Source organism: Erpetoichthys calabaricus, chromosome 15 (assembly GCF_900747795.2).
Source record: "Erpetoichthys calabaricus chromosome 15, fErpCal1.3, whole genome shotgun sequence".
Lineage (NCBI taxonomy): Eukaryota > Metazoa > Chordata > Cladistia > Polypteriformes > Polypteridae > Erpetoichthys > Erpetoichthys calabaricus.
In genome coordinates, this window is record NC_041408.2 from 29,054,408 (window position 1) to 29,069,128 (window position 14,721).

The following is a 14,721-nucleotide window of genomic DNA, read 5'->3' on the forward strand; positions in this document are numbered from 1 at the left end:
AAATGGGTGTAGAAAATACATTCTGCATTTTCTTGTAACCATCTGTGCTGTTATGTATATATTTTAAAATAAACTGTAAATACAACTTTAAATTACATGTAACAATTATAGGATAAAATGAACACAAAAAGCACAACTAAATTGTAAAATTGTACAGTGCAGCATATGAGCAGTGTGAAACACAGTATGGAAAAAATCTGGGTTATTATAGCTGTTACAGAAGAATACATTTACAGTAAAGTAGTATTAAATGCTGCGGTGGGTTGGCACCCTGCCTGGGATTGGTTCCTGCCTTGTGCCCTGTGTTGGCTGGGATTGGCTCCAGCAGACCCTCGTGACCCCGTGTTCGGATTCAGCGGGTTGGAAAATGGATGGATGGATAGTATTAAATGCCAGACAAAAAGGGAGTTGTTAAAAGCACTATGAATGAGTTTAATGATGAGAGTATACACATAATTAGGAAAGGGATTAAGATTAATTTGACAATCAAACATAAGAAAACTAATACTGAGGGAAAAATAAATTAATAGCTTGAATGTCAAAATGGGCGGCACAGTGGTAGCACTTATGCCTCGCAGTACGGAGACCTGGGTTCGCTTCCTGGGTCCTTCCTGCGTGGAGTTTACAAGTTCTCCCCATGTCTACGTGAGTTTCCTTCGGGTACTCCGGTTTCCTCCCACAGTCCAAAGACATGCAGGTTAGGTGCACTGCCGATCCTAAATTGTCCATAGTGTGTGCTTGGTGTGTGTGTGTGTGTGTGTGTCCTGTGGTGGGCTGGCGCCCTGCCCGGGATTTGTTCCTGCCTTGTGCCCGGTGCTGGCTGGGATTGGCTCCAGCAGACCCCCCTGACCCTGTGTTAGGATATAGCGGGTTGGATAATGACTGACTGACTGAATGTCAAAATTTTTAATAATAGCCAATGATTGATTATTCACTGTGTATATATTAAGGTTTATAATAAATGTTTATTAATTTGACTGGTACTTAAATTTATATAATCCGTTAATAGGATCAGTCTACATAATCTGTCAATTATATCATTTGGGGAAACAAAAAAAAAATTTTACACCAGGAAAAAGGCTAGAGTCCGAACACTCAGATTTTTTTGTGTTTTTACCACACACCTATTGTGTAAAAACACTTGTATGTAGAGTTATCTTGAATTACAATACATGAGAAGGTGATAAGGAAGCTACACTTGAATTAACCAAAAATGGATAATATATTGGGACGAAACAATTCCATGTATTAATGGGTCTGGTAACTTGCTCATCTTCTGGAGCTCAAGCAACATTAATGACATTTTTTCTAAACTTGATAATTACATTCATCCTGGTCTGTAATCGATTCATTAAGAGTTGTAATTGGATAAGTTGTAACTTATCCAAAAGGTTGTTATTGGGCTGTATTTGCCTGCAATGCAACTGCAGATTTGGAAAAAAGAAGTAACAAAAAAGGAAATCTTTTTACAGATTAGACACAGAATGAAGAAATTGTTGTGAGACAATTAAAATTACAGTTCTTGCTATTTGAAAATTGAAATGTCAAATTACAATTTAATTGGGAAATACATTAATAGTACAGGCCTACCAACAAATAAAAAAGATGTAAATATTAAATATCATTCCAGTTTAAGTCACTTTGTTCTTATGTTATTAAACCTAACATTAATGTACTGTAAACTCCTATTTATACGTTCACTCTGTCATCTGATATACCACTTCTTGCATGGCCCAGTGAATATATTTGCTTTGCATTCCTATTTTCTTGTTACTTGTGTTTAGATAAAAATATTAATAAAATCTGTGTAAAGTTATTTTCATCAAAAACATTGAAAATTAGTGTAATTAGAAACATTTATAAAAAATGCAGTTGTTTAAATTCAAACACAGTTGCAAGCATTATAACAACTGTACCTCAAAATGGACTTTTGAATCAGCAGAACATTGCACCCAGCCTTCTTAATTTGCTTTACTAAATTCAGAATGTAAGCCCTTTCTTCCCGTAATACTCTGTCCATCTGCGCATAGTCAGAAACAACAATCTGGTTGTCCATCTAAAGGAAGAGAATATACAAAATTTTTTAAAAAGTGCACTCATACATCCAAACACAGCCACATGCATAAAATAATTAAAAAGGTACAGTATAGAGAGATTTAAAAAAAAAGAAAAAAAAAAAAAGTATACTTGCATCTGTTTTTGGAGCCGATAAGCAGAACTGAATCAATCCAATCTTTGCCTTTTCAACCCGAGTAATACCAGAGCTGATGACTTTCTGAGTTAAAACCAGTCCATCAATCAATTCACAATCATCTATGGTGCCACTACAGAATAAAAACAAAACATCACAATACATATTATACTATACATTCACTCTTTGTCACAGCCAAACAGTTTTGAAATGTATCTAATGGCAGTAAAATGCAGTTTTAATTTAGTCATAATTACCCCAACTTCTTCACAATTTTGATATCTCGAAGGTCCACACTAGTTGCAGTTGCAGGATCTATCACCTTCATTACTGCATTGACACTGATGGGCGCAAGAAGGCTTGAATACTGGGAAACAACCTAAGTTTAAAAAAAAAAAAGTTGACTTCATCATAACTATTTTTAGTGGCGAGGGTGTGTGTAACTTCTTATAAAATGATATAGTAAATATTGATGACAAAAATTTAAAGTAAATTTGCTGTAACACACTTAAAAGAGGCAACATTAATGATAAATATGTTGAGAACAAAGAAAATAGCATACAGTGGCAAAAATATACTGAAAATAGGACAAACATACTTTTCAAACAAATTAAATCAACACTTAATCATCACAGTCTATCACCTAGTCAGTTAAGCTTCAGGGATATCAATCTGTCCAGTCAGGAAGGAAAAGTGATTGTGAATCAACTTCACCTGCAAGACAACCCCCAAAAAGGGAATGGTTTTGCAGGTGATGGCCACAGGCAACTGCTCTCTCCCTATCCTTCATTACTGGTTCTTCTCTAGTTTTGCATTGTGATAGTGTCTTTGTCACTACTGGTAGTACGAGGTGGTACCTGCAGACAATTCAGGTAGCACAGGTAGTCCAGCTCCTCCAGGATAGCACATTAATAAATGCTGCTGCAAGGAGGTTTGCTGTGTCGAGAGAGTGTGAAGGAGATACCCTGAAAAGGGCTGTTACACAAGGAGAGCTGGACAGGCCCATACAAGGCCATCACCCCAGCAGCAGGAGTGTTATCTGCTCCTTTGTGTGAGGAGGAACAGTTTCTGACCACACTAACAGCAACAGACTCCATGCGTGTGGCATGAGGGCCTGATGTCCTCTAATGGGACATGTGCTCACAATCCATCATTGTGCAGCTTGACTGGAATTTGGCAGAAAACACCACAATTGATAGCTCCACCATTGGCGCCCCCATTCTCTTCACATGTTCATGCTGAGCACATGTGATAGACATGAGAGTTTGGAGACGCTGTGGTGAACATTAAGCAGGCTGCAACATCATCCAACACGACCAGTTTGGTGGTGGGTCAGTGATGGTCTGGGGAGGCATACCTTGAAGGGTCACACAAATCTCAACATGTTAGGGAACAGTACCGGGATGAAATCCTCAGAGCCACTGTCCAGCCTTACACTAGTGCAGTGGGCCCTGGCTCCTCCTGGTGCAGGACAACACCTGGCCTCAACTGGCCAGAGTGTGTAGGCAGTGTCTGGATGACAAAGGCATTGATGCCACTGACTAGCCCACACACCTCCCAGACCTGAATTCAAATGAAAACCTCCAGGATGTTATGTATCAGTGCATCCAATACCGCCAAGTAGCACCTCAAACAGACTAGGAGTTCACAGGAAAAGATCCTCTAGGACACCATCTGCCGACTTATCAGGAGCATACCCAGACATTGTCAGGAGTGCCTACAGACACGTAGTGACCACACACACACTACTGAGTCACATTATTAGTTGCCATGTTGAATTCATGCAAGTTGGATCAGCCTGTGATTTCAGTTTCCACTGACCATTGTTACATCGTGTTCTGAATGAATTACATAGTATCCATCCATCCATCCTCTTCTGCTTATCCGAGGTCGGGTCGCAGGGGCAGCAGCTTGAGCAGAGATGCCCAGACTTCCCTCTCCCCGGCCACTTCTTCTAGCTCTTCCGGGAGAATCCAAAGGCGTTCCCAGGCCAGCCGGGAGACATAGTTCCTCCAGCGTGTCCTGGGTCTTCCCCAGGGCCTCCTCCCAGTTGGACGTGCCCGGAACACCTCACCAGGGAGGCGTCCAGGAGGCATCCTGATCAGATGCCCGAGCCACCTCATCTGACTCCTCTCGATGCGGAGGAGCAGCGGCTCTACTCTGAGTCCCTCCCGGATGACTGAGCTTCTCACCCTATCTTTAAGAGAAAGCCCAGACACCCTGTGGAGAAAACACATTTCAGCCGCTTGTATTCGCGATCTCGTTCTTTCGGTCATCTACCCATAGCTCATGACCATAGGTGAGGGTAGGAACATAGATCGACTGGTAAATTGAGAGCTTTGCCTTACGGCTCAGCTCCTTTTTCACCACGACAGACCGATGCAGAGCCCGCATCACTGCAGACGCCGCACCGATCCGCCTGTCGATTTCGCGCTCCATTCTTCCCTCACTCGTGAACAAGACCCTGAGATACTTGAACTCCTCCACTTGGGGCAGGATCTCGCTCCCAACCCTGAGAGGGCACTCTACCCTTTTCCGGCTGAGGACCATGGTCTCGGATTTGGAGGTGCTGATTCCCATCCCAGCCGCTTCACACTCAGCTGCGAACCAATCCAGAAAGAGCTGAAGATCATGGCCTGATGAAGCAAACAGGACAACATCATCTGCAAAAAGCAGTGACCCAATCCTGAGCCCACCAAACCGGACCCCCTCAACACCCTGGCTGCGCCTAGAAATTCTGTCCTTAAAAGTTATGAACAGAATCGGTGACAAAGGGCAGCCCTGGGGGAGTCCAACTCTCATTGGAAACGGCTTCAACCTACTGCCGGCAATGCGGACCAAGCTCTGACACCGATCGTACAGGGACCGAACAGCTCTTATCAGGGGTCCGGTACCCCATACTCTCCGAGTACCCCCCACAGGATTCCCCGAGGGACACGGTCGAACGCCTTTTCCAAGTCCACAAAACACATGTAGACTGGTTGGGCGAACTCCCATGCACCCTCCAAGACCCTGCTAAGGGTGTAGAGCTGGTCCACTGTTCCACGACCAGGACGAAAACCACACTGTTCCTCCTGAATCCGAGGTTCAACTATCCGACGGACCCTCCTCTCCAGAACCCCCGAATAGACTTTTCCAGGGAGGCTGAGGAGTGTGATCCCTCTGTAGTTGGAACACACCCTCCGGTCCCCCTTCTTAAAGAGGGGGACCACCACCCCGGTCTGCCAATCCAGAAGCACTGTCCTTGATGTCCATGCGATGTTGCAGAGACGTGTCAACCAAGACAGCCCTACAACATCCAGAGCCTTGAGGAACTCCGGGCGCATCTCATCCACCCCCGGGGCCCTGCCACCAAGGAGTTTTTTGACCACCTTGGTGACCTCAGTCCCAGAGATGGGGGAGCCCACCTCTGAGTCCCCAGACTCTGCTTCCTCATTGGAAGGCATGTTAGTGGGATTGAGGAGGTCTTCGAAGTACTCCCCACACCGACCCACAACGTCCCGAGTCGAGGTCAGCAGCGCACCATCCCCACCATACACAGTGTTGACACTGCACTGCTTCCCCCTCCTCAGACGGTGGACCAGAATCTCCTCGAAGCCGTCCGAAAGTCATTTTCCATGGCCTCCCCAAACTCCTCCCATGCCAGAGTTTTTGCCTCAGCAACCACCGAAGCCGCATTCCGCTTGGCCTGCCGGTACCTATCAGCTGCCTCCAGAGTCCCACAGGACAAAAGGGACCGGTAGGACTCCTTCTTCAGCTTGACGGCATCCCTCACCGCTGGTGTCCACCAACGGGTTCGGGGATTGCCGCCACAACAGGCACTGACTACCTTACGGCCACAGCTCCGGTCAGCCGCCTCAACAATAGAGGCACAGAACATGGCCCATTCGGACTCAATGTCCCCCACCTCCCTTGGGACATGATCGAAGTTCTGCCGGAGGTGGGAGTTGAAGCTACTTCTGACAGGGGGCTCTACCAGACATTCCCAGCAGACCCTCACAACAAGTTTGGGCCTACCAGGCCTGACTGGCATCCTCCCCCACCATCGAAGCCAACTCACCACCAGGGGGTGATCAGTTGACAGCTCCGCCCCACTCTTCACCCGAGTGTCCAAGACATGTGGCCGCAGGTCCGACGACACGACCACAAAGTCGATCATCGAACTGAGGCCTAGGGTGTCCTGGTGCCAAGTGCACATATGAACACCCCTATGCTTGAACATGGTGTTCGTTATGGACAATCCGTGACGAGCACTGAAGTCCAATAATAAAACACCACTCGGCTTCAGATCGGGGGGGCCATTCCTCCCAATCACGCCCTTCCAGGTCTCACTGTTATTGCCCACGTGAGCATTGAAATCTCCCAGCAGTACGAGGGAGTCCCCAGAAGGTATGCCCTCTAGCACCCCCTCCAGGGACTCCAAAAAGGGTGGGTACTCCGAACTGCTGTTTGGTGCATACACACAAACAACAGTTAGGATCCGTCTCCCCACCCGAAGGCGGAGGGAGGCTACCCTCTCGTCTCATACATAGTATTACTCAATAAAGATTTTCCACTTGAATATTTTGCTCATCGAGATCCAATGTGTGATTTAAGTCTCCCCTTAATTTTTTTGAGCAGTGTATTAGTTGTCAGTAATATTTTTTTAAACCAGCGAATGTTACAAATATTAAATCTTACAACATAAATACAAACTTAAAACTTAGTGTGGTTCAGACATTAAAAGCATATTTCTACAAAAACAGCTTTAAACAGTTTGTTTAAATGGAACTTTTAGTACCTTAGAACTAAGGGAAGTACTGGCACTATTCAACAGAGAATCTCTGTCACTCAGTTCCACAGGCAGGCTCATAGCAGTCAAAACTTCAAGGCCTTTATCAAGAGCTTTCTGAAAACATTCTGAAATAATGGTAGGATGGATACCTGAAATGCAAGATAAAGATTGTCAAGCAAAATTATATAAAAATTACATAAAATTAAAAAGGCCCAATGTTTACCTTTCTGAAGCAATTTAGCACAGGCATCTAATAAAGAGCCAGCAATGACAACAACTGAAGTGGTCCCATCACCAGCTTCAATGTCTTGTGCTTTGGAAAGTTCTACCAGCTGGAAACAAGAGGAAAAATACAAAATTTTGAAAATGCTGACATATTCAAGATTTACAGTGAATATACAGTACATGAAGGCAGAACAAAAATGATGATGGGTAGTTGATGCAACAAGCTTCTATATTTCTTTATATCATCTTAGGCCCATCCTTAAAATGTCTATTTCATTTATGTACAGAATCTCTTGGTCCCAACATAACTCATTTCAAACATCTTCACAATTACTGATCAATTTCTCTAGTTGGTTGTAGTCCTTTTTCAACATTGTATGATATACTTTAAGAATTTATGAAATGTTTGAATTTTATCAAACCATGCATACTACACTCTTTTCACTTATTTTAATCTTTATTAACCAATTTCTACAAGTGTCTTAGAAGAATCAAGAAATTGTACATTCACAGTATAATTACACATAAAACATAAATATCAGTTAACTTATTATACAATGCTGATACATTCTATACAGAACTCATGTACTGACATACTACAGGCAGAAACTGAACAACATCTGTAATTTTGTTCAGTTAAAGACAGATATTTGTAACAAAACCTACAGCCAAAGGAGCCTACAAGACCAAATCTGAAAAACATACTGAATATTGGGCAAATGAATACCTACCATCTTAGCTGCAGGATGCATAACTTGCATTTGTTTAAGGATGGTGGCACCATCATTAGTTATGGTAACGTCACCTTTTCCATCCTGTATCTAGAGGGGAAAAAAAAAAAAAAACCTTTCAGTAGATAGACTCTGGAAATAAAATACTAGGTGCTTATTACATATCAACCATAAGTTGACCTTAAATACTAGAAGCCCAACAAGGCTTAAGTGAGCAAGCATAATGAAGGGAATTAGTGCAGTGAATCCCAGCTATTATCCATCCATTTTCCAACCCGCTGAATCCGAACACAGGGTCACGGGGGTCCGCTGGAGCCAATCCCAGCCAACACAGGGCACAAGGCAGGAACCAATCCTGGGCAGGGTGCCAACCCACCGCAGGACACACACAAACACACCCACACACCAAGCACACACTAGGGTCAATTTAGAATCGCCAATCCACCTAACCTGCATGTCTTTGGACTGTGGGAGGAAACCAGAGCGCCCGGAGGAAACCCACGCAGACACAGGGAGAACATGCAAACTCCACGCAGGGAGGACCCGGGAAGCGAACCCAGGTCCCCAGATCACCCAACTGCGAGGCAGCAGCGCTACCCACTGCGCCACCGTGCCGCCCCCCCAGCTATTATTTTCAAATAAATTCTTCTTCCAAAGGCTTAGTGAAAGCATCACCTCTGCATTCAAAAGATGGAATTTCTACTTGAACTATGGTCTTGCTTTCTAAACACTGCAGCTTAGCAACAGCCACACCGAGACTCACAACTTGTTGATGATGTGCATCAGGACATTTGTATAAGGGAATGTTTCCTACACAGGACTATTAGCTCCAAAAAATAGAGAAACCTTCAGAATTCTGGTTTGAAAAGTAGTAAAATAATCATTAGTTTTAACTTTTACACATGTATAAAGTTTTTGCATTTCTCCAAAGTAAGCTGGAACTAACAAACAAATATATTTAGCACTGAAACCTGAAAACTATATTCCTGATGGGAGAATTGCAATCTAAATACAAAATAAAATAAAAATTCACAGATATGTGCAGTTCCAAAAGCATGTACAAGGATAATGAAAGTCTGATACGGTCAGATTTCTATGTTATTTACAGCAAGGCTAGTCAATTACAAATTCAGTTGGGCCAGATTTTCAAACCAAGAAATTTAGCTGGGCCATTTTCAGCGGCCAGTAAACAGAAGGTAATACATTTTAAACCAACACAAATGAATGTATTGAAAAAACAAGCAATGTTTATTCATTGTTTCCCTTTTAAATTTTGTCACATCTGACACAGGCGAATCACAAAGTGCAAAACATTTAAAATTTGAAATTGACAAAAAAATCATCAAGTATAATAAAAACAATTATTTACCTTTATATAGTACTTTACTGACTACTTCAAAGCATTTTGCAAACTCCTCACAGAGAGGATCTGGGACATGAACCTATAGTCTGCTTATTACAAGTCTGTGGCACTACCATTACGCTACTGTCATACGTGTACTGTGCTGCATAATATTGTGCTTGAGTTTCAAATTACAAACACAAAATTTCCGAAATCAAAGATTATTAACAGAAGGTTAATAATGAGGTCTCTGCATTCCACAAAAAAGTGTTATGTAGTCCCATAAAGCAATCAGTGCTTAATTTGATTTGAGTCTTAAAGAAAATTCCAAAAGTTTTGCATGTTTTCATCAAATGCAGTCTTTCTAATTTGTTCTTTGCTTTGAGTGCCAATAGCTGATCGTCATCCTCGTAACAGCCATGATCGAAGCGTGTGAGTGGAGGGCCAACCAATCATATGAAACAAAGTGTGGAGACAGTGTTGGTTAGTAACATCTCTCATTGGAGTAACAACTGAATTCACTGACTGTAATAATAATGCAAGTAATTTATTTCACACCTTGTAATAGGTCCACAGGGTATTAAAAAGACTGCAAGAGAGGACAGAGCCAACTACAGTAATCCCTCGCTATATCGCGCTTCGCCTTTTGCGGCTTCACTCCATCGCGGATTTTATATGTAAGCATATTTAAATATATATCGCGGATTTTTTGCTGGTTCGCGGATTTCTGCGGACAATAGGTCTTTTAATTTCTGGTATATGCTTCCTCAGTTGGTTTGCCCAGTTGATTTCATACAAGGGACGCTATTGGCAGATGGCTGAGAAGCTACCCGGCTTACTTTTCTCTGTCTCTCTTGCTGACTTTCTCTGATCCTGACGTAGGGGGATTGAGCAGGGGGGCTGTTCGCACACCTAGACCATACGGACGCTTGTCTAAAAATGCTGAAAGATTATCTTCACGTTCCTATCTTTTGTGCAGCTGCTTCCTGAAACGACATGCTGCACAGTGCTTCGCATACTTAAAAGCTCAAAGGGCACGCATTGATTTTTGCTTGAAAAACAAACTCTGTCTCTCTCTCTCTTTGTCTGCTCCTGACGGAGGGGGTGTGAGCTGCCGCCTTCAACAGCTTTGTGCCCGGTGCTTCGCATACTTAAGCCAAACAGCCCTATTGATTTGTTTGCTCTTTTCTCTATCTCTGTGACTTTATATGCTCCTGACCTGCACTCCTTTGAAGAGGAAGATATGTTTGCATTCTTTTAACTGTGAGACGGAACTGTCATCTCTGTCTTGTCATGGAGCACAGTTTAAACTTTTGAAAAAGAGACAAATGTTTGTTTGCAGTGTTTGAATAACGTTCCTGTCTCTCTACAACCTCCTGTGTTTCTGCGCAAATCTGTGACCCAAGCATGACAATATAAAAATAACCATATAAACATATGGTTTCTACTTCGCGGATTTTCTTATTTCGCGGGTGGCTCTGGAACGCAACCCCCGCGATGGAGGAGGGATTACTGTATACTTCCTTAGATATGGGGTAGGCAACGTCAGTCCTGGAGAGCCGCAGTGGTTGCAGGTTTTTGTTCCAACCCAGTTTCTTAATGAGCAATCAATTATTGCTGATGAAACACTTATTGCTTAAGTGACAGTTTGATGCTTCATTTTAGTGGTCTCGCTTGTTAAGTCTCCCCGCCCTTAATTGCTTATTTCAATCTTAAACAGCTGCATTCAGTGTGTTAATGGCTCCTTATTTAGTAATAAGATGTAAAAGACAAAGCAGCCAGAAGTTCTCCATCTAGCTGTTAGATTGAAATAAGCAATTAAGGGCGGGGAGACTTAACAAGCGAGACCACTAAAATGAAGCATCAAACTATCACTTAAGCAATAAGTGTTTCATCAGCAATAATTGATTGCTCATTAAGAAACTGGGTTGGAACAAAAACCTGCAACCACTGCGGCTCTCCAGGACTGACGTTGCCTACCCCTGCCTTAGAAGGCTGGCGTCCTTCAACATCTGCAATAAGATGCTGTAGATTTTCTATCAGACGGTTGTGGCGAGCGCCCTCTTCTACACGGTGGTGTGCTGGGGAGGCAGCATAAAGAACAGGGACGCCTCACGCCTGGACAAACTGGTGAGGAAGGCAGGCTCCATTGTAGGCACGGAGCTGGACAGTTTGACATCTGTGGCAGAGCGACGGGCGCTGAGCAGGCTCCTGTCAATCATGGAGAATCCACTGCTTCCACTGAACAGTGTCATCTCCAGACAGAGGAGCAGCTTCAGCGACAAGACTGCTGTCACTGTCCTGCTCCACTGACAGACTGAGGAGATCGTTCCTCCCCCACACTATGCTTACTCTTCAATTCCACCCTGGGGGTAAACGTTAATACTATACAAGATTATTGGCTATATGCACTCCGTTTTTATTGATCCTTAATTAATATTGTTTTTATCAGTATGCTGCTGCTGGAGTATGTGAATTTCCCCTTGGGGATTAATAAAGTATCTATCTATCATGTGCAAAGTATCAATTGACCCTGGGCAGGACATCAATCCACAGCATGCTCACACACATGCCTGCATACTTCCTTAGTGTCATCAAATAAGATAAATTTACAATGCTAGAAAGAAAAGGAGTACTCCAATGCAATCCAATGTGTTAACTGCATTGCATTTGCATGTGGTGCATTTGGTTTTGGCAGGGTTTGACCATGTCATACTTAAAAACATATCAACCAAGTGATCGAATGATTTTCACTATGGCACTCAATTTTCACATCAGTTGAAAATGCATATCCATATTACTAACCGAGAATGGTAAACCGGATGGCATGGACGCAGGTACACAGCGATGATACCATGAGACATACTGCGCAGGTGCGTACAGCGCACGTCTCATAAACCACAAGCGAAGTCATATCCACTGCAAACGAAGGAGTCATGGCCCAAAAACAAAAGAGCTCAACTGACATGAATGAGAAATGAAGCAACAACGCGCCCATAGCTAACGACTAACGACACAGCCACACAAAAAAGAGGATTCTGCGCTGTAGCCCAGATTCAAACGGAAGAGGCTACAGAGGCCCCACAGGTCCACAAAGATAGTACGGAAGGCGCAGGCGTCACCGCCATATTGTGAGTGGCACTAATGCGGAGTGAAGTTGGGAATAATGTGCTGCTTGGGATTGTACAAACCGCTGAACGCTTTACACCAAATTCAAACACAATACAGCTCAACTAACGAACGGCCACAGAGCAAACAAACACAACAGGATTCGGCGCCCCGCCCAAAGTCAAACCGGAGAGAGTACAGATACAGCTCAACGATACAAACACGAGCCCACCTGGATAAGATCAATGGACGCAGGCGCCTATAACGCGCGTCTGAAACTGCGGAAGCAAAGCAGGCACGGGTTCAAAACGAACAAGCTCGACTGACGGATATACAAACACGAGCCCGCCTGGATAAAATCAATGAACGCAGGCGCCTACAACGCGCATCTGAAATGCCGCAAGCAAAGCGGGCACGGCTCAAAAACAAACGAGCTCAACTAATGTATTTCAGGATACCCAACGCCAGGGGTAGGCGAGCGAAGCGAGCAGGGGGCGGAGCCCCCTTGTTCCAAATAATTCATGTCCGAAGATCACGTGTCATAACTATAAAAAAGTAAATATATTTTACTTAGCAGCTATTCAGTGTATATTGCATTTCAATTTAAAACCATCATGATAAATAAACAACCAATCAGTATCAAAAGGGGTGTCAACAGTTGGGGTTAGAAACATTGCTTATATTATATTGCTCCACACAAGCACAACACATTAATCAGACAATTTAAAAAAGTAAACATTTTCAACAAGACCTAAAACATACAGTGGGTATAGAAAAGAATCACCCCCTTCGAAATATTCCCATTTTTTTGCTTTATAGCCTTAAATAAAAACATATAAACTGATACTTTTTCCAGCTTTACTTACTCAATGCAATCTATAACATCCAAGTGAAAGATACAACAGCTACAGTTCAGAAGAATTTTAAAAAATAAAAAACAAATACTGAGATTAATAAAGGATCACCCCCCCTCCTAAACAATATTTGTAAACTCTATGTACGTAAGCACCATTTCCATTGCAGACCATGGTTACTGGCTTCCACCTGTGATCAGTTGTAATCACTGTGATTAGTGAAGAATAAAAATAGTTGTTCCTGGAGCATTCCCTTGCTTGGTAGTGCAACTGACTATGGGTGGCAAGCCGCTTTCAAAAGATCTCAAGGACAGTCATAAGACAGGAGATAGATACAAAAAAAATATCAAAGGCTTCATCAATCCCAAGGAGAACAGTAAAGTCCATAATAAAGAAGTGGCAAGTGTTTGGTACCACTAGGACCCTCGCTGGATCTGGCTGTCCCTCCAAAATGGACGGCAGAGCAAGGAGGAAACTGGTAAGAGAGGCTACCAAGAGGTCAACGGCCACTTTGAAGGAGTTACAGGATTTTACGGCAAAGAGTAGTCATTGTGTGCACGTGACAACAATTTCACAAGCTCTCCACAATTGTGGCTTGTTTGGGACGGTCTCAAGGAAAAACCCACTTCTTAAGAAAGGCCACATTAAGGCTCGTTTGAGCTTTGCCAGAATGCAGCTTGAAGATTCTGATGGCAAGTGGAAAAAGGTCTTATGGTCAGACGAGACCAAAATCGAACTATTTGGCCTCAATACCAAATGGTACACCTGGTGGAATTCCAATGCAGCTCACCATCCACAACACACCATACACTGTACCAACAAGTAAAGCATGGAGATGGCAGCATCCTGTTGTGGGGGTGTTTCTTTGCCACAGGGCCTGGGACTCTCATTAGGGTAGAAGGAAAAATGGATGGGGCAAAATATGGTCTTGAGGAAAATCTGCTACCCTCAGCCAGAAAGTTGAAGATGGGTAGAATGTTCACCTTTCAACACAACAATGACCTGAAGCACACAGCAAAATTGACCTCACAGTGGCTGAAGGAGAAAAAAGTGAATGTCCTTGTGTGGCCCAGTCAGAGCCCAGACCTAAATCCCATTGAAAATCTGTGGAAAGATTTGAAGATAGCAGTCCACCAACGCTCACCATCCAATTTGACTGAACTTGAACAGTTCTGTAAAGAAGAGTGGGTAAATATTGCTCAATCTTGATGTGCAAAGCTGATGGAGATCCCTACAGATTCAAGGCCGTCATTAAAGCAAAAGGCGGTTCAACAAAATATTGACATTGGGGGTGATCCTTGATGAACCTCAGTATGTCTTGTTTTTGGTTTTTTATAATTTTTCTGAACAGTAGCTGTGATATCTTTCACTTGGATGTTAGAGGTTGCACCGAGTAAGTAAAGCTGGGAAGAAATATTTTTTGTGTGTGTTTTCATTTAAGGCTGTAAAGCAAAAACAATGGGAATATTTTGAAATGCATTATTCTTTTCTATACC

At 43.1% G+C, this 14,721-nt stretch overlaps 1 protein-coding gene across 2 annotated transcripts in view; it reads right to left on the reverse strand.

Moving 5' to 3' along the window:
- The window catches only part of cct4 (chaperonin containing TCP1, subunit 4 (delta)), a 30,399-nt gene that overhangs the window by 14,186 nt on the left and 1,492 nt on the right, over window positions 1–14,721 (reverse strand). For both annotated transcript variants that reach the window (XM_028820115.2, XM_051919689.1), the window contains exons 3-8: window positions 7,922–8,011; window positions 7,189–7,297; window positions 6,972–7,114; window positions 2,449–2,570; window positions 2,192–2,324; window positions 1,917–2,056 (exon numbers count right to left, since the gene is read on the reverse strand). In XM_028820115.2, coding sequence (XP_028675948.2) covers window positions 1,917–2,056; window positions 2,192–2,324; window positions 2,449–2,570; window positions 6,972–7,114; window positions 7,189–7,297; window positions 7,922–8,011 — 737 coding nt within the window. The remainder of the gene's footprint in view (window positions 1–1,916; window positions 2,057–2,191; window positions 2,325–2,448; window positions 2,571–6,971; window positions 7,115–7,188; window positions 7,298–7,921; window positions 8,012–14,721) is intronic.